Genomic DNA, 13,690 nt, shown 5'->3' with positions numbered 1-13,690 from the left:
GAGTTTCTCGACATCTCGGACAATCATCATCCAACTTGAATCGCACATCGAAACGTATCGCGTTGAGTTTGAATTTATAACCGCGAACCGATAATAGTAATCGCGAGTTCTACGCATAAGTGTACACATAGAATATATGTTAATAAATATTCATTGTTAAATATATGCGAGTGATTCTTCTGCACCTATCACGCCCATCACCTCAATACATAAATATAGAATTTCCACAACTTGAGGATCGAAATTCAACGGAACCCTTAAACTATAACCAGTTGGTACCACCATTTGTACGAACACATTAACGTTAATTCGATATTCTACATTTCAGTAGTAAGTAGGATCGTTAACAGAATCTCGAAATCGTCTGGAGACTCGAAGTTAAATGAATCTTTGTATTTTGAATTGGTCTGACTTCATACTACGTCATTTGATAACTTCATCTTCTTGCTACCTCCTATGTTTTATTATTATATTACAACAAGTTTATTGTCCTTGTTGTAGATTGTAGTCGTGTGCACTATATGAGAAGATGCGTGTATATTAAATACCATGCGCATACCTCACGTAGGCGTAGCGTCATTATGTAGGACATGTCCAGTCTCCCAAGGAAGTGGTGGCGGTGTATTGGCTAATGACGAAGAGGAACACCGAGCCATTGAAAATCGGTCTATTGAGCAACGCTCTAAACCTGCAAACCAACGTATCGAAATAACATGTAATAAATTATAATACTATTACACAACTTACATATCTTTTGACCAATAGAACAATGTAATTCTGCTTCCTAAATTAAGAGAAATTTTACGTTCTTCCGCAATCGATTACGTCAGATTATTGTACATGAATATACGTATAGTGTTCCGTTCTGAAGCATTGTAAAAGTTGATTTACGTTATTGTTTTTATTATTATTACAGATTTATATTATGTTAGATTGTTATTTCAGATATGGAACGGTAATAGGCATTTCCACTCGGACAAAGACGTTTCATATTTATATTATCAGTTCCGGCAACGTCAAATATAAGAGCAATATTTCTTCATCTCGTACAGTGATAATAAGATTTCGATATCATCCAATTCAATTGAAATAAAAGTTTTATATCGACGCGGTTTCGCTAACTCTAGTTACAGTGTATGTACGGTACCTCAACCACTTCCTGAACAATTTCAATCCGTGATAGATATACAGGGTGTTTAAAAAATGGGCGATACTTATAAGATGTAGAAAATATTTAATCCTACATTTTCGACTTATTTTTATAGAATAATCTTTCTGTTGATTACCTACTCCTGTCTAGCTGGAAACTAAGTAAATTCGCGGCATTTTTTCAATTCGATTTTCTCAAAAATCATGTTTCCGATGCAATTTTGTTTATCCTTTATTTTCATCTTATTTCGAGCCCGTATATATCGTCGATAAATCTTCCTAACCATATTCGTGCCATGAATTACGGACCAACCTGTATATTTTCCAACTGTCTCAAATAGGACATCTTAATTAATTCATCAACCCGTAATAAAAATTAGCAAAACGCTCCGGAGAGCATTAAATTGCCGCGAGAACATTGGGAAACACGTGAGACCATTCAAACGTAAAAAATGTGACGAGCGATACCGAGTTCAACGAACAAGTGGAATTTACGACCTCGTAAAATTCGAATTGAATTGCATCTGTCGCACGATACATTATCCGTACTTAAAAAGGATAAAATTTTTCAACCGTCTGTACACACGAATGTGTACGATAACCGAAATAAAATAAAAGCAAGATGAAAGTGCGATATCTGGGACCAGTGGTGCGTGCACGAGTCAGGTGTATTTCACCAGACTCGTAGAGCGAACGTTTCAGCGGTGAGTTGATAGTTCGGTTTGATTAAACGATCTTTTGAACTTGCGTTGCGAAATACACAAATCTCTGGTTTTTTCAACGAGAATCGTACACGAAGATTTACTTTGTTCATATATGAGAAATAAAAGTGGACAATGATATTAAGAGGAATTCGTACGATGAACAGATCTTGCGAAAGTAGCATAATAGTTATAATCGAGCAATTGAAATGGTAAATGACATACGATCAATCACGAAAGTTTCCATACGTCCTATAACAAGGTTTTTCTTACTAAATTAAAATTTCACCGAATATCGTATAAAGTTAGAATATTATATACGAAGAAGTTAAAAGTTACTTCGATAGCTAAATAAAATCCTCGTAACATATTAACATAATCTATAGTTTGAAATAACAAGGCTATAGAAATGTGATTTTTGTCTACTTATCTGTCTGGATATTTTTGTAAAATAGCATATTTCGTTACAAAATAATTCTTATGATCCTATTCGATGATTATCACGATCACTAAAATTGAGAATTCGTGGTGTAAGGACACGTGCTCTCTTTGGGGGACACGTTCTGACATTTCGTCGGCATTGCGGACAGCTGCATCAGGATTAGAATGACATACTGATAATAATATGTGGGTTGTGGTAATTTGCTATTAAAACGAGGAATTATTTGTTATCGGTGCGTTGCTAACGAGTAGAATTCAATTGGTAAGTTGAACAATTAAAAATAAAAAAAACAGATTCAAACATCTTCCTATACCATGATGAAACTCAGGCGGCTAACAAGCAACGTCACACAACAAAAAATTTTGAATTTTAGTGGAACTTGGTGTGTATGTAGAACATATTCGGACGTACAAAGACTAATTATCTGAAGAGATTTATTATTATCGTATAATGATTCATGTTTTATTACTGAATTAATGCAACGATATATACAAAATTATTTCTTTCAGAAAGTATTCATAGAAGATAATAAATAACTTATAAGAACTATGTATGCACTTTCTGTCTAGGAAAGTTTCGGAGATATGTCAGACGAATAAAGTTATAGCCTTGTTCTATACACATTATTTGCTTTCCCGCATGATTTATCGATAACTGTTCAATACATGTAATATCATCTGAAAATGTGAATATCGTGTTTTATTGGAAAACTATCAAGGTTATACAAATTTATATTTATGCATCTTACGGCATTTTATAGAACTGCAATAAATTTTGTAGATATCTTCTTTGTAGATGATTATTCGCGTGGAATTAATGCGGATAATATTTATTTGTGTTTATTCCTGTGACATGATTCATGCATTAAATGTATTTATATATTCATGTTTATGAAATTACAAGTGGAATATTTTGAGTGGACTATTTTCATAATGTACATCTAAAATGAGATCTAGAAATAATTTTGACGCGATAGCTGTGTATAAATATTTAATATTTACTGTAATAAATTAAATTAAAAATTTGGAATATTTTGTAAATGTTATATCAATAAAATTATATTATCTACGTCTCATTTCATCTTAAATGTGATACATTTCATAATATGATATATGTAAAACAAAATAAAGAAACAATTTTGATTATGTTAACAAAATCAAAACAGCAATATTACATTTAGCGTTAAATAGACGTATATATATATATATAATTTATAGTATATTTCATTATTACAATATTTATAATAAACAAAAAAGTATTATTTTGCGATGTTCAAAGATATAGGTAATTTTCTCGTTACTTAATTCAATAACATAAATTACATAGTTTTTAACAAAAGGGAAGAGTCCAAACTTTTAGGTGTTCAAATAAATTATAGATGAAAGAATGGTAGACTGTTACAGACTCTAATCTTTTTTGAAGAATCAGGAGCGCTTTAATGTGATCAATGTTTCGAGCTAATTACAGTAACATGAGCCAGCCTTTTAATAGCATCCATTACTGGAGTTGACTGTGTTCTCTCGTGCACCGTCCATAAACGAAGATTTACAGCGGTCTGATAACAATCAGTTCCATTTAACCACCGAACATGGATGTCTTTTCCATAAAATGCATTATTCAATCCAAACGTTTAGGTATTTAAAACTGATTCTAAGTCACGGAGTATCTATATTACTAACTAAACGTTAACAATAAATTAAACTTTGGGAATATACTACCGCATATGCTGCAATTATTAAAACAGTTAAAATACAGATAATTAATATATCAGTTTAAATACAACAAGAAATAAATTGAAATCTCTTTGAAGAAGAAAAAGTGAACTATATAAAACTTTATCAATTTTTATTTTTCTAACTTTTAATTCAAATTCCATTAAATTTCATGCTTCTTGTAACCTTTAATTTAAACTTTTATGCTTAATTCTAACGGTTGTAAAACATATAGAAACGCTGTTAGCAATTATACTGTTCTGAAATATTTAATATAACATGTTTCTTAAATTAATCATTACCATTATTATATCATATTTATTATTTTCAAACTTCATTTTAGAAATTTTGTTTGTTTCGCGCCAAATGAATTTTTATTTTCATACGTGTAAACATGAATTGTAATAATGCTCGTATACAGAATTGCTGTGTATGGATTTGAATATCGATACAGTATCAAAACTATCATAATTGAATGTATCGTATTACGGGTTTGAGTACACGAAGCTCTATTATTTAAATGCAATACGATATCGCAAACAATGAAATTAGTAATTTCGAATTAATTAACTTGACGATAAATTACGAACACGAAAATAACAATTACGTTACTTTTGAATATGCGACATATCTTTAGATAAGAACAGACAATTATTTATTAACAATAAACAATATTTATGAACAATATCTATATAATCGCTGCTAATTAATTAAATATTAGAAATTAAGTAAACATTAATTCACTTGGAAAATTAAAAATAACTGTGAATTCGTCATAAATATTTCAGAAGTAAGTCCAAATCGCATGAATGTGTATGTAAAGCAATTTTGAATGCACTAAATGAAGAGGTTAAACGGTACAGACAGATTTATGCCGTATATGTAAAAACGCTCTGTGGTAAAATACAAAACGTCTATAAATTTAAAATGCCATTCAGTGCCATGAACATTTTCATACGCACGAATTCATCGGTTATTGAGCTGAATGAATTTTAAATACAATGTCAATGATATTGTTTTATGCGAAAATATAACGATTTTGTCGCTGCTGTTGAAGATCATTGAGCGTTATTCAGAAGTTTTGAGAACATAAAGTATTTTCGTTGTTTAAGAAAGTGTTTTATGAACGAACCACTCGAACATTTAATTTGGTCATATTCACAAGCATGCTTTTTTTAGCCACAGACAAATGAAAATATTATATTTTAAATTTTCAGAATGATTAGATAACATATATATATGGTTTTGCATGGTTCAATCATATTTTTAATAGTACGTTCAGCTTCCGTGAACATTGCAACTAACTTCTTCCCAAATCATTAAAAATTTTCAAGCCTGTCCACAAATAGTTGCATTTGAAATTTTATTATTTTTAACGTTAATTTATTTTCAGAATTATATTCACGAAACGCCGGAACAGAGCACAACGTGCTGATAAAAACACGATTGAAAGCCAAAGAAGCACAAATACGCCAGGTTCCGAATAAATTGTGCGCGGTTATGAAAGTAATTATCATAAATTGTACGAAGGGAAAATAGCCGTGGCCTAATTTCTTTTAAAAAAAATCCCCAGAAATTCGTAGTCGCTAACACACATTCCCTTTGCGATTAAAAACTTCCCTCGTGGAGCTGTAAACTAATTCGCGATTTATTAAAAAGCCGGCAAAAGGAATAGCACGGGCCGTCGCAATAATTTCTCGTGGCGAAGGTGCTATTTCAACAAAACTCTCGAATCTTTCTTCGTATGCGAGGCAAGTAGCAGAAGCATCAGGTGTTTAGCAACAGTTCTCACAATAACGGATTCATTGGAGGGAGGAATGGCGAAAAGTTATTTTTACAGATGAAAAGAGGTTTAATCTTTTTCTTTCTCTAGACAGAGCAGATGGCTTCGCGTATTACTTCCACGATTTGCGAAAGGAAATGCAGATATTCAGACCTGTGGAGAAATGGGAAAAGCCAAAAAACTGAAATAGAATTTAAAAAACGGAGATTGAATGGAAGATGAAGATTATGTTGATTTAGCTGACGCATGAATAAACAAATTTGCAGCACCAACTTCCGCACCAAAGACTATATCAAATGAACTATCTGAAAGAAAATTTCGAGTATTACGCGAAGGATGTTGTCAGATTGTGCAATATGTTTGCTCGTAGACACGTAAGAACGTCAAATGTCGTTGCTTTGTATGTATAAGATTTATTTAATTAACGACGTATGTCTTTTTATCGCCACATTTTGGGAATTTTATTTTCATTTTTATTTTCAATTTTTATTAAAGTTATTACCTACGGTGTTATGAAAATGGTTACAGTCTGTATACCTATTACGATCGTTGAATTATGTTTCATCCTTCTGCCGCATTAATTTACGCTCCTCTTATATTTGTGGTTACTACGAACGTAGTATAAGTACGTAGTTAAACGAAATTTTTTCTCTTAACATTTTATGCCGGGGTAATACATCGTGCTATACAATAGTGTTCTTAAAAGATGAAATATGAGCAAATTTGTTAAGGTGAAAATTATGAAAACATTAAATATATGGAATGTGCTGCCATTTCTTAGCATCGTATAGTTGCATCGTATTTATCTTTCACGTTTAACAAGAAATTAAATAAGAAAAGAGTCATTTTTTAAATATCTTCTTTCATTGATTGGTCACAATCGAATCAATTATAATTAAGTTATTGTTAAAGGTTATTGTTAGTAAACTGCGAATGTTTATACAATACAAGTAAAAAATGGAATCTGTGGATAAAATTGTTTTACCCATTTTATTTTATAACGATATTTGTCTATTTGGCATACTTTTGCACGAATTGCTTAAAAAAAAGGGTTTATTTCTTCCAAAAATTTTAGCGATTATAATGCTGGATTAAAGATTTCTTTTTATAGAAAAATTTTAGTTTCTTTGATAAAAAGTAAACATATATCAATTTGTATGTTTAAATAGGTTTTACACAGTACTACAATTTTTTCTTTAAAGGAATATTAATCTTATTCTTTAGAATACTGAGACAACAGACATTTTAATTTTACGTATCTTTAATTTCTTATCCAAGGATAATAATAAACCAATGATTGAAACAGTCTCCTTTCACGAATGAAAGGAGTTCCGATATTTTCCGTTTTTTCTTTCTTTTATTTCTATCGATTACCTAGCTACATCTATTTCAACTTCAACGTCCGAAATGATGGAACCGTTGGTTTTCATGCAGATTGAGAGTTACATCTACGCGCAAAGATCGTTTCCGATTGTTTCAGATAAACTTCCCGATTAAAAAGATTTGAAAGTTTGTGTGACGGAACAAAAAACGATCGCGATCTGCAAACTAAATTGTCAGGAGAATGGTTCGTCGCCAGAGCTTCATACGGCTTATCAAAAATATTGACGTGTATTTCTTTTTCATCACAATGTAGTAATGCATGTGAAAATAACGCACTATACAGATACCCGTATTCATAACTGACTTTTCTGTTGAAACTTATAATGTGAATAGTTATTCAACATTCCTATTAAGCTTGTCAATCTACGCAGGTAAATGGGTGAAAGTTATAACTTTTAAAGAATCCGGTAAATATCACCCTCATAAAAGTTTTCTTTATAGGAGAAGCTATTACGGCGCACATGCTAACTAGAAAGAAGCCAAATTTAGTTGTAGTCCTTGCAAGAATGGAGATGTACGACTGGTTCAGTCAATTGCAAATAAACTAAATTCAAAATAAGAATTAACAAAATTCCAAATAGCCGTTAATACCCCTCAGAGATGGATACGATACTAAATAAATAAATTAAAGTAAAAATACTAAACCTACGCTTGATTTTGTACGAAATACGAAAAGATATTTAATTACGCTAGAAAAAGAAACTTAATTACAATGTACTGTATAATTTCTGTCATAAAATCAACTGGACAATTTTTTATCGTGACAATCTTCCTTAATGACAATTCCATGAATGAATAATCTTGGTAGAAAGTTTTTACTCCATTCATTAATCATTCATGGCATACTCAATGTCGTGAAAAGAATCTGACTTTTCAAACATTTTCAGCCTTCCGCTGTATGATTCCATGCTTGGCCAAGTGCGTGCGTACAATATTCATTATCTTATCTATTGTTATCATTTACTTACGCTCTACATTATGGAATCTGCATATCCATGTTACCTTAATCTTTGCGTTACGACATGTTCAAAATTAAAAACTCTCATAATAGAAAATATAAGACGCCTGCTGCTTTACGTTGACATCTGACTTACCAGCTTTATTAAAGTTAAAAGTATAATACTGTATAATGTACAAATAGGTAGATATATTTATTACTCAAGTTTTCTTTTTTATTACGTTTCTATGCTCTATTCTTTCAAGTAATTCTTCGATATACAATTAATTATTTGGAAATTATTAGAGAATATTTAGAAACTCGAAGACGTCGAATGTTTATCCGCATTTCATATAGGACGTGCTTCACATATTTTGCATTCAACGGATGCTGAATATTTGTCACTCGGCGGGCAATTACATACACGTGACTTAAATGCCGTTTTCCGAATAAACACGTGGCGTACAGATCTACAGAAACATTTTAGCCAGGAATTCACAGAGTGCGGAATAATTGATATTAATATTTCGAATGTTAACATTAAAATCGAAACACTTTCATTTATTAGTTTTTAAACTTTATCCTGTGCGAATTTTATTTCAATATGCAAACGATTCTTGTTCGATACGGAACAACAGTAAAGCGTTTAATTTCACTTATTTGGCTTTGCTATATCGTAAAATAAAACAGGTATACTGGTGTGAAATTTCATTCACGGTACGATCAACATGATTCATTTGAATGATAGCTTTCAGGAATGAAATCCTAACGTAAGGAATAAAATTCACTGTATTATCAAAATATTTCGTTTGTCCGTGTGTAGACTTATGTGTTGATAAATTAAATGGCGTAAAAGACGCACCTAAATTTCTGTACTTACGTCCAGTGGATGCATGAGATATGCAAATGACGAATGCTGGCGTAATTTACAGAAAGCAGTTTTAAGCAGCCGCTCAAAGTTGGACACTTCACACGGATAATCGTGTAAGACCCTAAACGGATAGCGTATTTTGTTGGAAGTATTGCATATTTTGTAAATATTTTCCATTTATTTCATGTACGTAAACTAAAATGATTATGAAAGCTTCCTTTATAAATTCTTAAGAGTACAGTAACACGATTTTGAACATTTAATAAAATAATTCTTATCCCAGAACGTGTTTATTTTTATCTTCTTTCGGAGAAGTTCATTTCAATGTTAAATGAGAAATGTTGAAGCACACGATGAATAGAGAAAAGCAGGAAGAGCACTTTATCTCCTTGATCGCTATTCAACAAAAGACCCTAATTACTCAATATCCGTAAACTCTACTGTAAATAGAATAGTAATTGTCTATTCAAGGTCGTTGAGGGGTAAATTCTATTATGTTAGACTAGAGGAAAGTAAAAAAGAGTAGTAAATCGGATGAGAAAAAGCTGGAAACAGTATATCGCTACGAACAAAAGCTGGAAATATCACTTTATACAAGCGATACGGTAATATAAAAAGCAAATTGCGTAACATGATTATAAGTGAAAGAATGTAATAGATCTTTACTGTAGCTGTAGCTTGTAATTTCGTCTTTGAAATATACGTTACAGTAGAAGCCCATTTATTTGAAACCTTTGGGGCTACACATTTCATGTAACTGGAGAATTCCTATAATCGTATAATTCTCTTCAGTATAATTTCTCATTAAATAATAGAAATTGAAATTTATATTTGCTTATTCAGCTGATAGGATTTCGTTTAATTGGGTACCAACTAAAATTTTGTTTCAATAAATGAAGTTCCACTGACTAAAATTTCTAGCTTCCTCCGTGAATGGCTCTATTCATACAGCAATACGAGATTCTATAAACGTCCTTTACGATTGTACATTTACATCCATTTTACTGTAGATATTTATGATCGAAATAAACTGTATAATTACGGAGAAAGTTTGTTGCATGAAAAATGTTTTGGTAATATCTTAAGAGACTTAAAATTGAAATTTTATTACGGAGGGAATGAAATAGTATTTAAACTAAACCACTTCACTTTCAATAAAGTTTCACGACATCATAGATTTTTAATATATATGCATTTATTTAATCTATGGAGGTATTTTTAAATTAATACATATTTAATACATAATTAATACATATTTTCACTTGCAATATGTTGATATAACATTATATAGATATAGTTTTATCTATATTTAGATAAAAATTTAATCTCTACTATCAAATTATATTCTCTATTAAATTGAAGCTCCCACATACCTGATAAGTCAACTCCTCCCATACTGCAAACATCAAGACCACCTGTGCTAGTAGCGCAACAATGCTGTTTCGGTCCCAACGGTTTTGGCCTACAAAGTACCTGCGTATAAACAAGGAAAATTCAAATCAGTGATACGCTCTATTAAAAATGCTAAATTAGAAAAGGATGTGATAACGCGAACATACGTTTATATGAAATTTATCGTTAAACATTGAAAAGAACGAAATTATTATACTGCATTGTATTGTGTTGTATCGTATTTATAATTACAAGAATTGAATTAACATTTAATGATTTATGATTAAAATATTTCATTGAAATTTTATTGAAATCTGTGGTTTTAAAATTCTGTTTTCTATCGTATCGCTGTTTTGTAACATAAGTTTATGAAGTTGAAAAATTTAAGTTTTTTAATCAGATTTATTATAATAGATAATTGATAACGTCGATCCAATTTATATAATTGGAACATGATGCCCCGATCAATCCCAGAACGTTTGAAAACCATAATATTTTATATTCGAGTCTCATAGTTCAGCTACGTTCTGAATGGTCGAAGTAAAATACTGAAACTTCTTCAATAATGCATGAAGTTTTCTGTGTGAATTCGCCAACAAAGGTTAATATTGCTGAAGATCAGGCAATGTAAGTATCGACTATCGCGATTTCTTTTCTTTGAAGTAGACGAAAGGTTATAACCTGTGATATTCATCTTTCTTGATCGAATCATCAAGCACATTTAGGGACTTATTAACGCTCAACATGGGAATTATTGAACCACGCTTTTCAATAATGGATTTAACTTAGACTTACTTAACAATGTCAAATATAGGTGCAGTTAATTGTTCATTGAACCAAGTATTGGAAAATATAAGCAGAAAATTGTTTGAAACTTTAGTTTGCCTCGTGAAGTTGAAACTTCAATTTCTCCCAAATCAAATTATATTTAAAACGAAACTTTAAGTTATGTATTTTCATAAAAAGAAACCTATATTACTTCCGAGAAGTAAAATTAAAATTTTAATTTTATTAACTTTATTTTATCATCATATTAGCAAAAGTGTTGAGCGTTTAGTATCTCGTTTAGGATTTCGAAACGATTATGGTAGTACAAATTGTATTCTTCAGGTAGAGAATTGTGCACACACGTAAATGAACATCGTGGATTAGTGGATTTGCTAATTACCATTGACCGGAACACGAGCGCGTGATATATCCAACCCTTGATGGACAAATGTTCCTACAGGGAAACATTTTGTTCGAGAGTACATTGTTCACCCTCAGGAGTACAAAATACTACTAAGAGAGGCCCCAGAAAATTTTCCTCGTTTATTAGAATTTCCACTACTAAAGATGAATTAATATAAGAAAAGAGAAATATTTTAGTAACTTTCCAAACTTCAAATAAAATTTCTTAAACCTATCATTAAAAACTCTTACAATAACAGTGACAACTTCGTGCTTAGCAACCAAATTATTTTTAATTATACTCAGAGTGACGAAAGGGAAATAGTTACGAACCATTATTTGTGTATATGGATGTTAATCATTTCTGCAATTATCAATCAAATTTCCAATGAGATTCTTTGTTAAACAAATTCGACTAATTTACTTATCTGATATAAAAAAATCACATAGTTTGCTGTTTTTATACAATTTTAGCGAAGATATGCGATGATATAGTTGGACATTAGTTCGCCTGTATCTGCGAATATCCTGCGGACATACTACTACAATAATTCAGAGACTAACAGAGATCTAGTGCTACGAGTTTGGCAAATTAGTTCAAAGCAAGGATGAACAAGACTTTAAGCTTCGTGATCGCGCAACACGTCAATCGTTGTTAGATATGTACAAACGAAATATTTACAGTAGAGACTTTGAACTACGAAAACATAACTGACAAATAAAATTTTTTAATAATAGAATTAATACCTTTTTGTTTGTACTTCAAAAAGACTAAATTTCGTTTATTTGAGCAGAGGTTGTAGATAAATATTTAAAGCTCCCACATCTTTCTAACAACTATGTTATTATATTGGGTTGTTCAGAATGTATTCAGTATGGAAAATTCATAATTTGGAGATCATTACATATCTTTGCAAAATTTTACTGCACAAATATTGCTTTCAATCAAACGGCATCAAACGACAATGTTTAAAAATGCGAAGGAAGAATGTTCAATGTTACTCTTTATCACGTTAAAGGATAGTTTAAAAGCTAAGTTTCTGACGTGATTTGAACAAAAAGATGGCTTAGTCAAGTATCTTGATATTTCTTTGATTCAATGCAGAATAACGTATTTTCCAATACTAATGGCTTAGAATTCATTGATATAAATAAGCTCGTGAGAAATTAATGTCTGGCACCCCACTAATTTTCATCTAGTAATTTATTATCATAGCGTTATAGAAAACGGTGATAAATTACAGGTGATGATATTCGCGGAAATATAACGTGAAAACATTTAAATGCATTATCGTTGAAAAGATTGGACTGGAATTTACTGTGCTGGAAGATAAAGTGCAAACATGATTTATCACGTGAAACAGATTATACCGCTTATATAAATGTGACTATAAATATATACGAATTCTCATGCAAAGTGGACAATTCTGAAAACAAGCACCAAGATTAAAGTGTTTGGCTCTGTAACTACAGTGGGATAAAGAACATCATAACTAATTCCCTTTCTAAACTGAATTATTCGAGCGTACAAAAAAGAGCTCATACGGCATAAAATGTGACGAGATTACAGTGGCATAGGATTATATACCAGAAATTATGTACTTTTTTGTTGGAATATTATGACTGACATCTTTAATAAAAGTGATCTCCAGTAGAAACATGGATTAATAGTATTAAGATAAATAAATATAATAATCGGATGATTGTACAAAAAATTTGAACAAACATAATATATAGCTTCTGCCTTGTATCATCGTTAAAAGAAAAATAGCTACGCTATAAAACTAATTAATTTGAAGTTTCATATTGCTTATTAATATTTAAGATGAGAAACTTCAAAGTTGCAATTTGTACAAGATAAGGCTGTTTGGATTAGTTGGGTTAGCAGTAAGTAAATAAATTACACTTTACATTCGCATAGGAAGATAATAATATGCAATTTATTAGGATCATTAAACTTTAGTCTTCAGAGTTATTATTAATTATAGGATAATTTAATTGGAAATTGACATTATTTACAACACATTCACTGGTAATGAGCGTGAATATATACACTAACGAGAAATAATCGTTAGGATGATTCATTGACCGTTACTATACTTAACTAATGTTTTGGAATATTTTAAATTGCATAAATATACATAATATAT

General features: G+C 30.8%; 1 protein-coding gene across 5 annotated transcripts in view; it reads right to left on the bottom strand.

Annotated features, from left to right (window-relative positions):
- Nucleotides 1-13,690, bottom strand: part of LOC126919871 (trace amine-associated receptor 9) — a 117,908-nt gene that overhangs the window by 7,650 nt on the left and 96,568 nt on the right. For all 5 annotated transcript variants that reach the window (XM_050729524.1, XM_050729526.1, XM_050729525.1 and 2 more), the window contains 2 exons: nt 10,352-10,451; nt 560-688 (listed from right to left, as the gene is read on the bottom strand). In XM_050729524.1, the coding sequence (XP_050585481.1) occupies nt 561-688; nt 10,352-10,451 (228 nt within the window). In that variant the 3' untranslated portion in view covers nt 560. The remainder of the gene's footprint in view (nt 1-559; nt 689-10,351; nt 10,452-13,690) is intronic.

The sequence above is a fragment of the Bombus affinis genome, chromosome 8 (genome assembly GCF_024516045.1).
Source record: "Bombus affinis isolate iyBomAffi1 chromosome 8, iyBomAffi1.2, whole genome shotgun sequence".
Classification (NCBI taxonomy): Eukaryota; Metazoa; Arthropoda; class Insecta; order Hymenoptera; family Apidae; genus Bombus; species Bombus affinis.
Note: the sequence above shows the minus strand (reverse complement) of the source record. Positions and strands in the feature narration are given on the sequence as shown.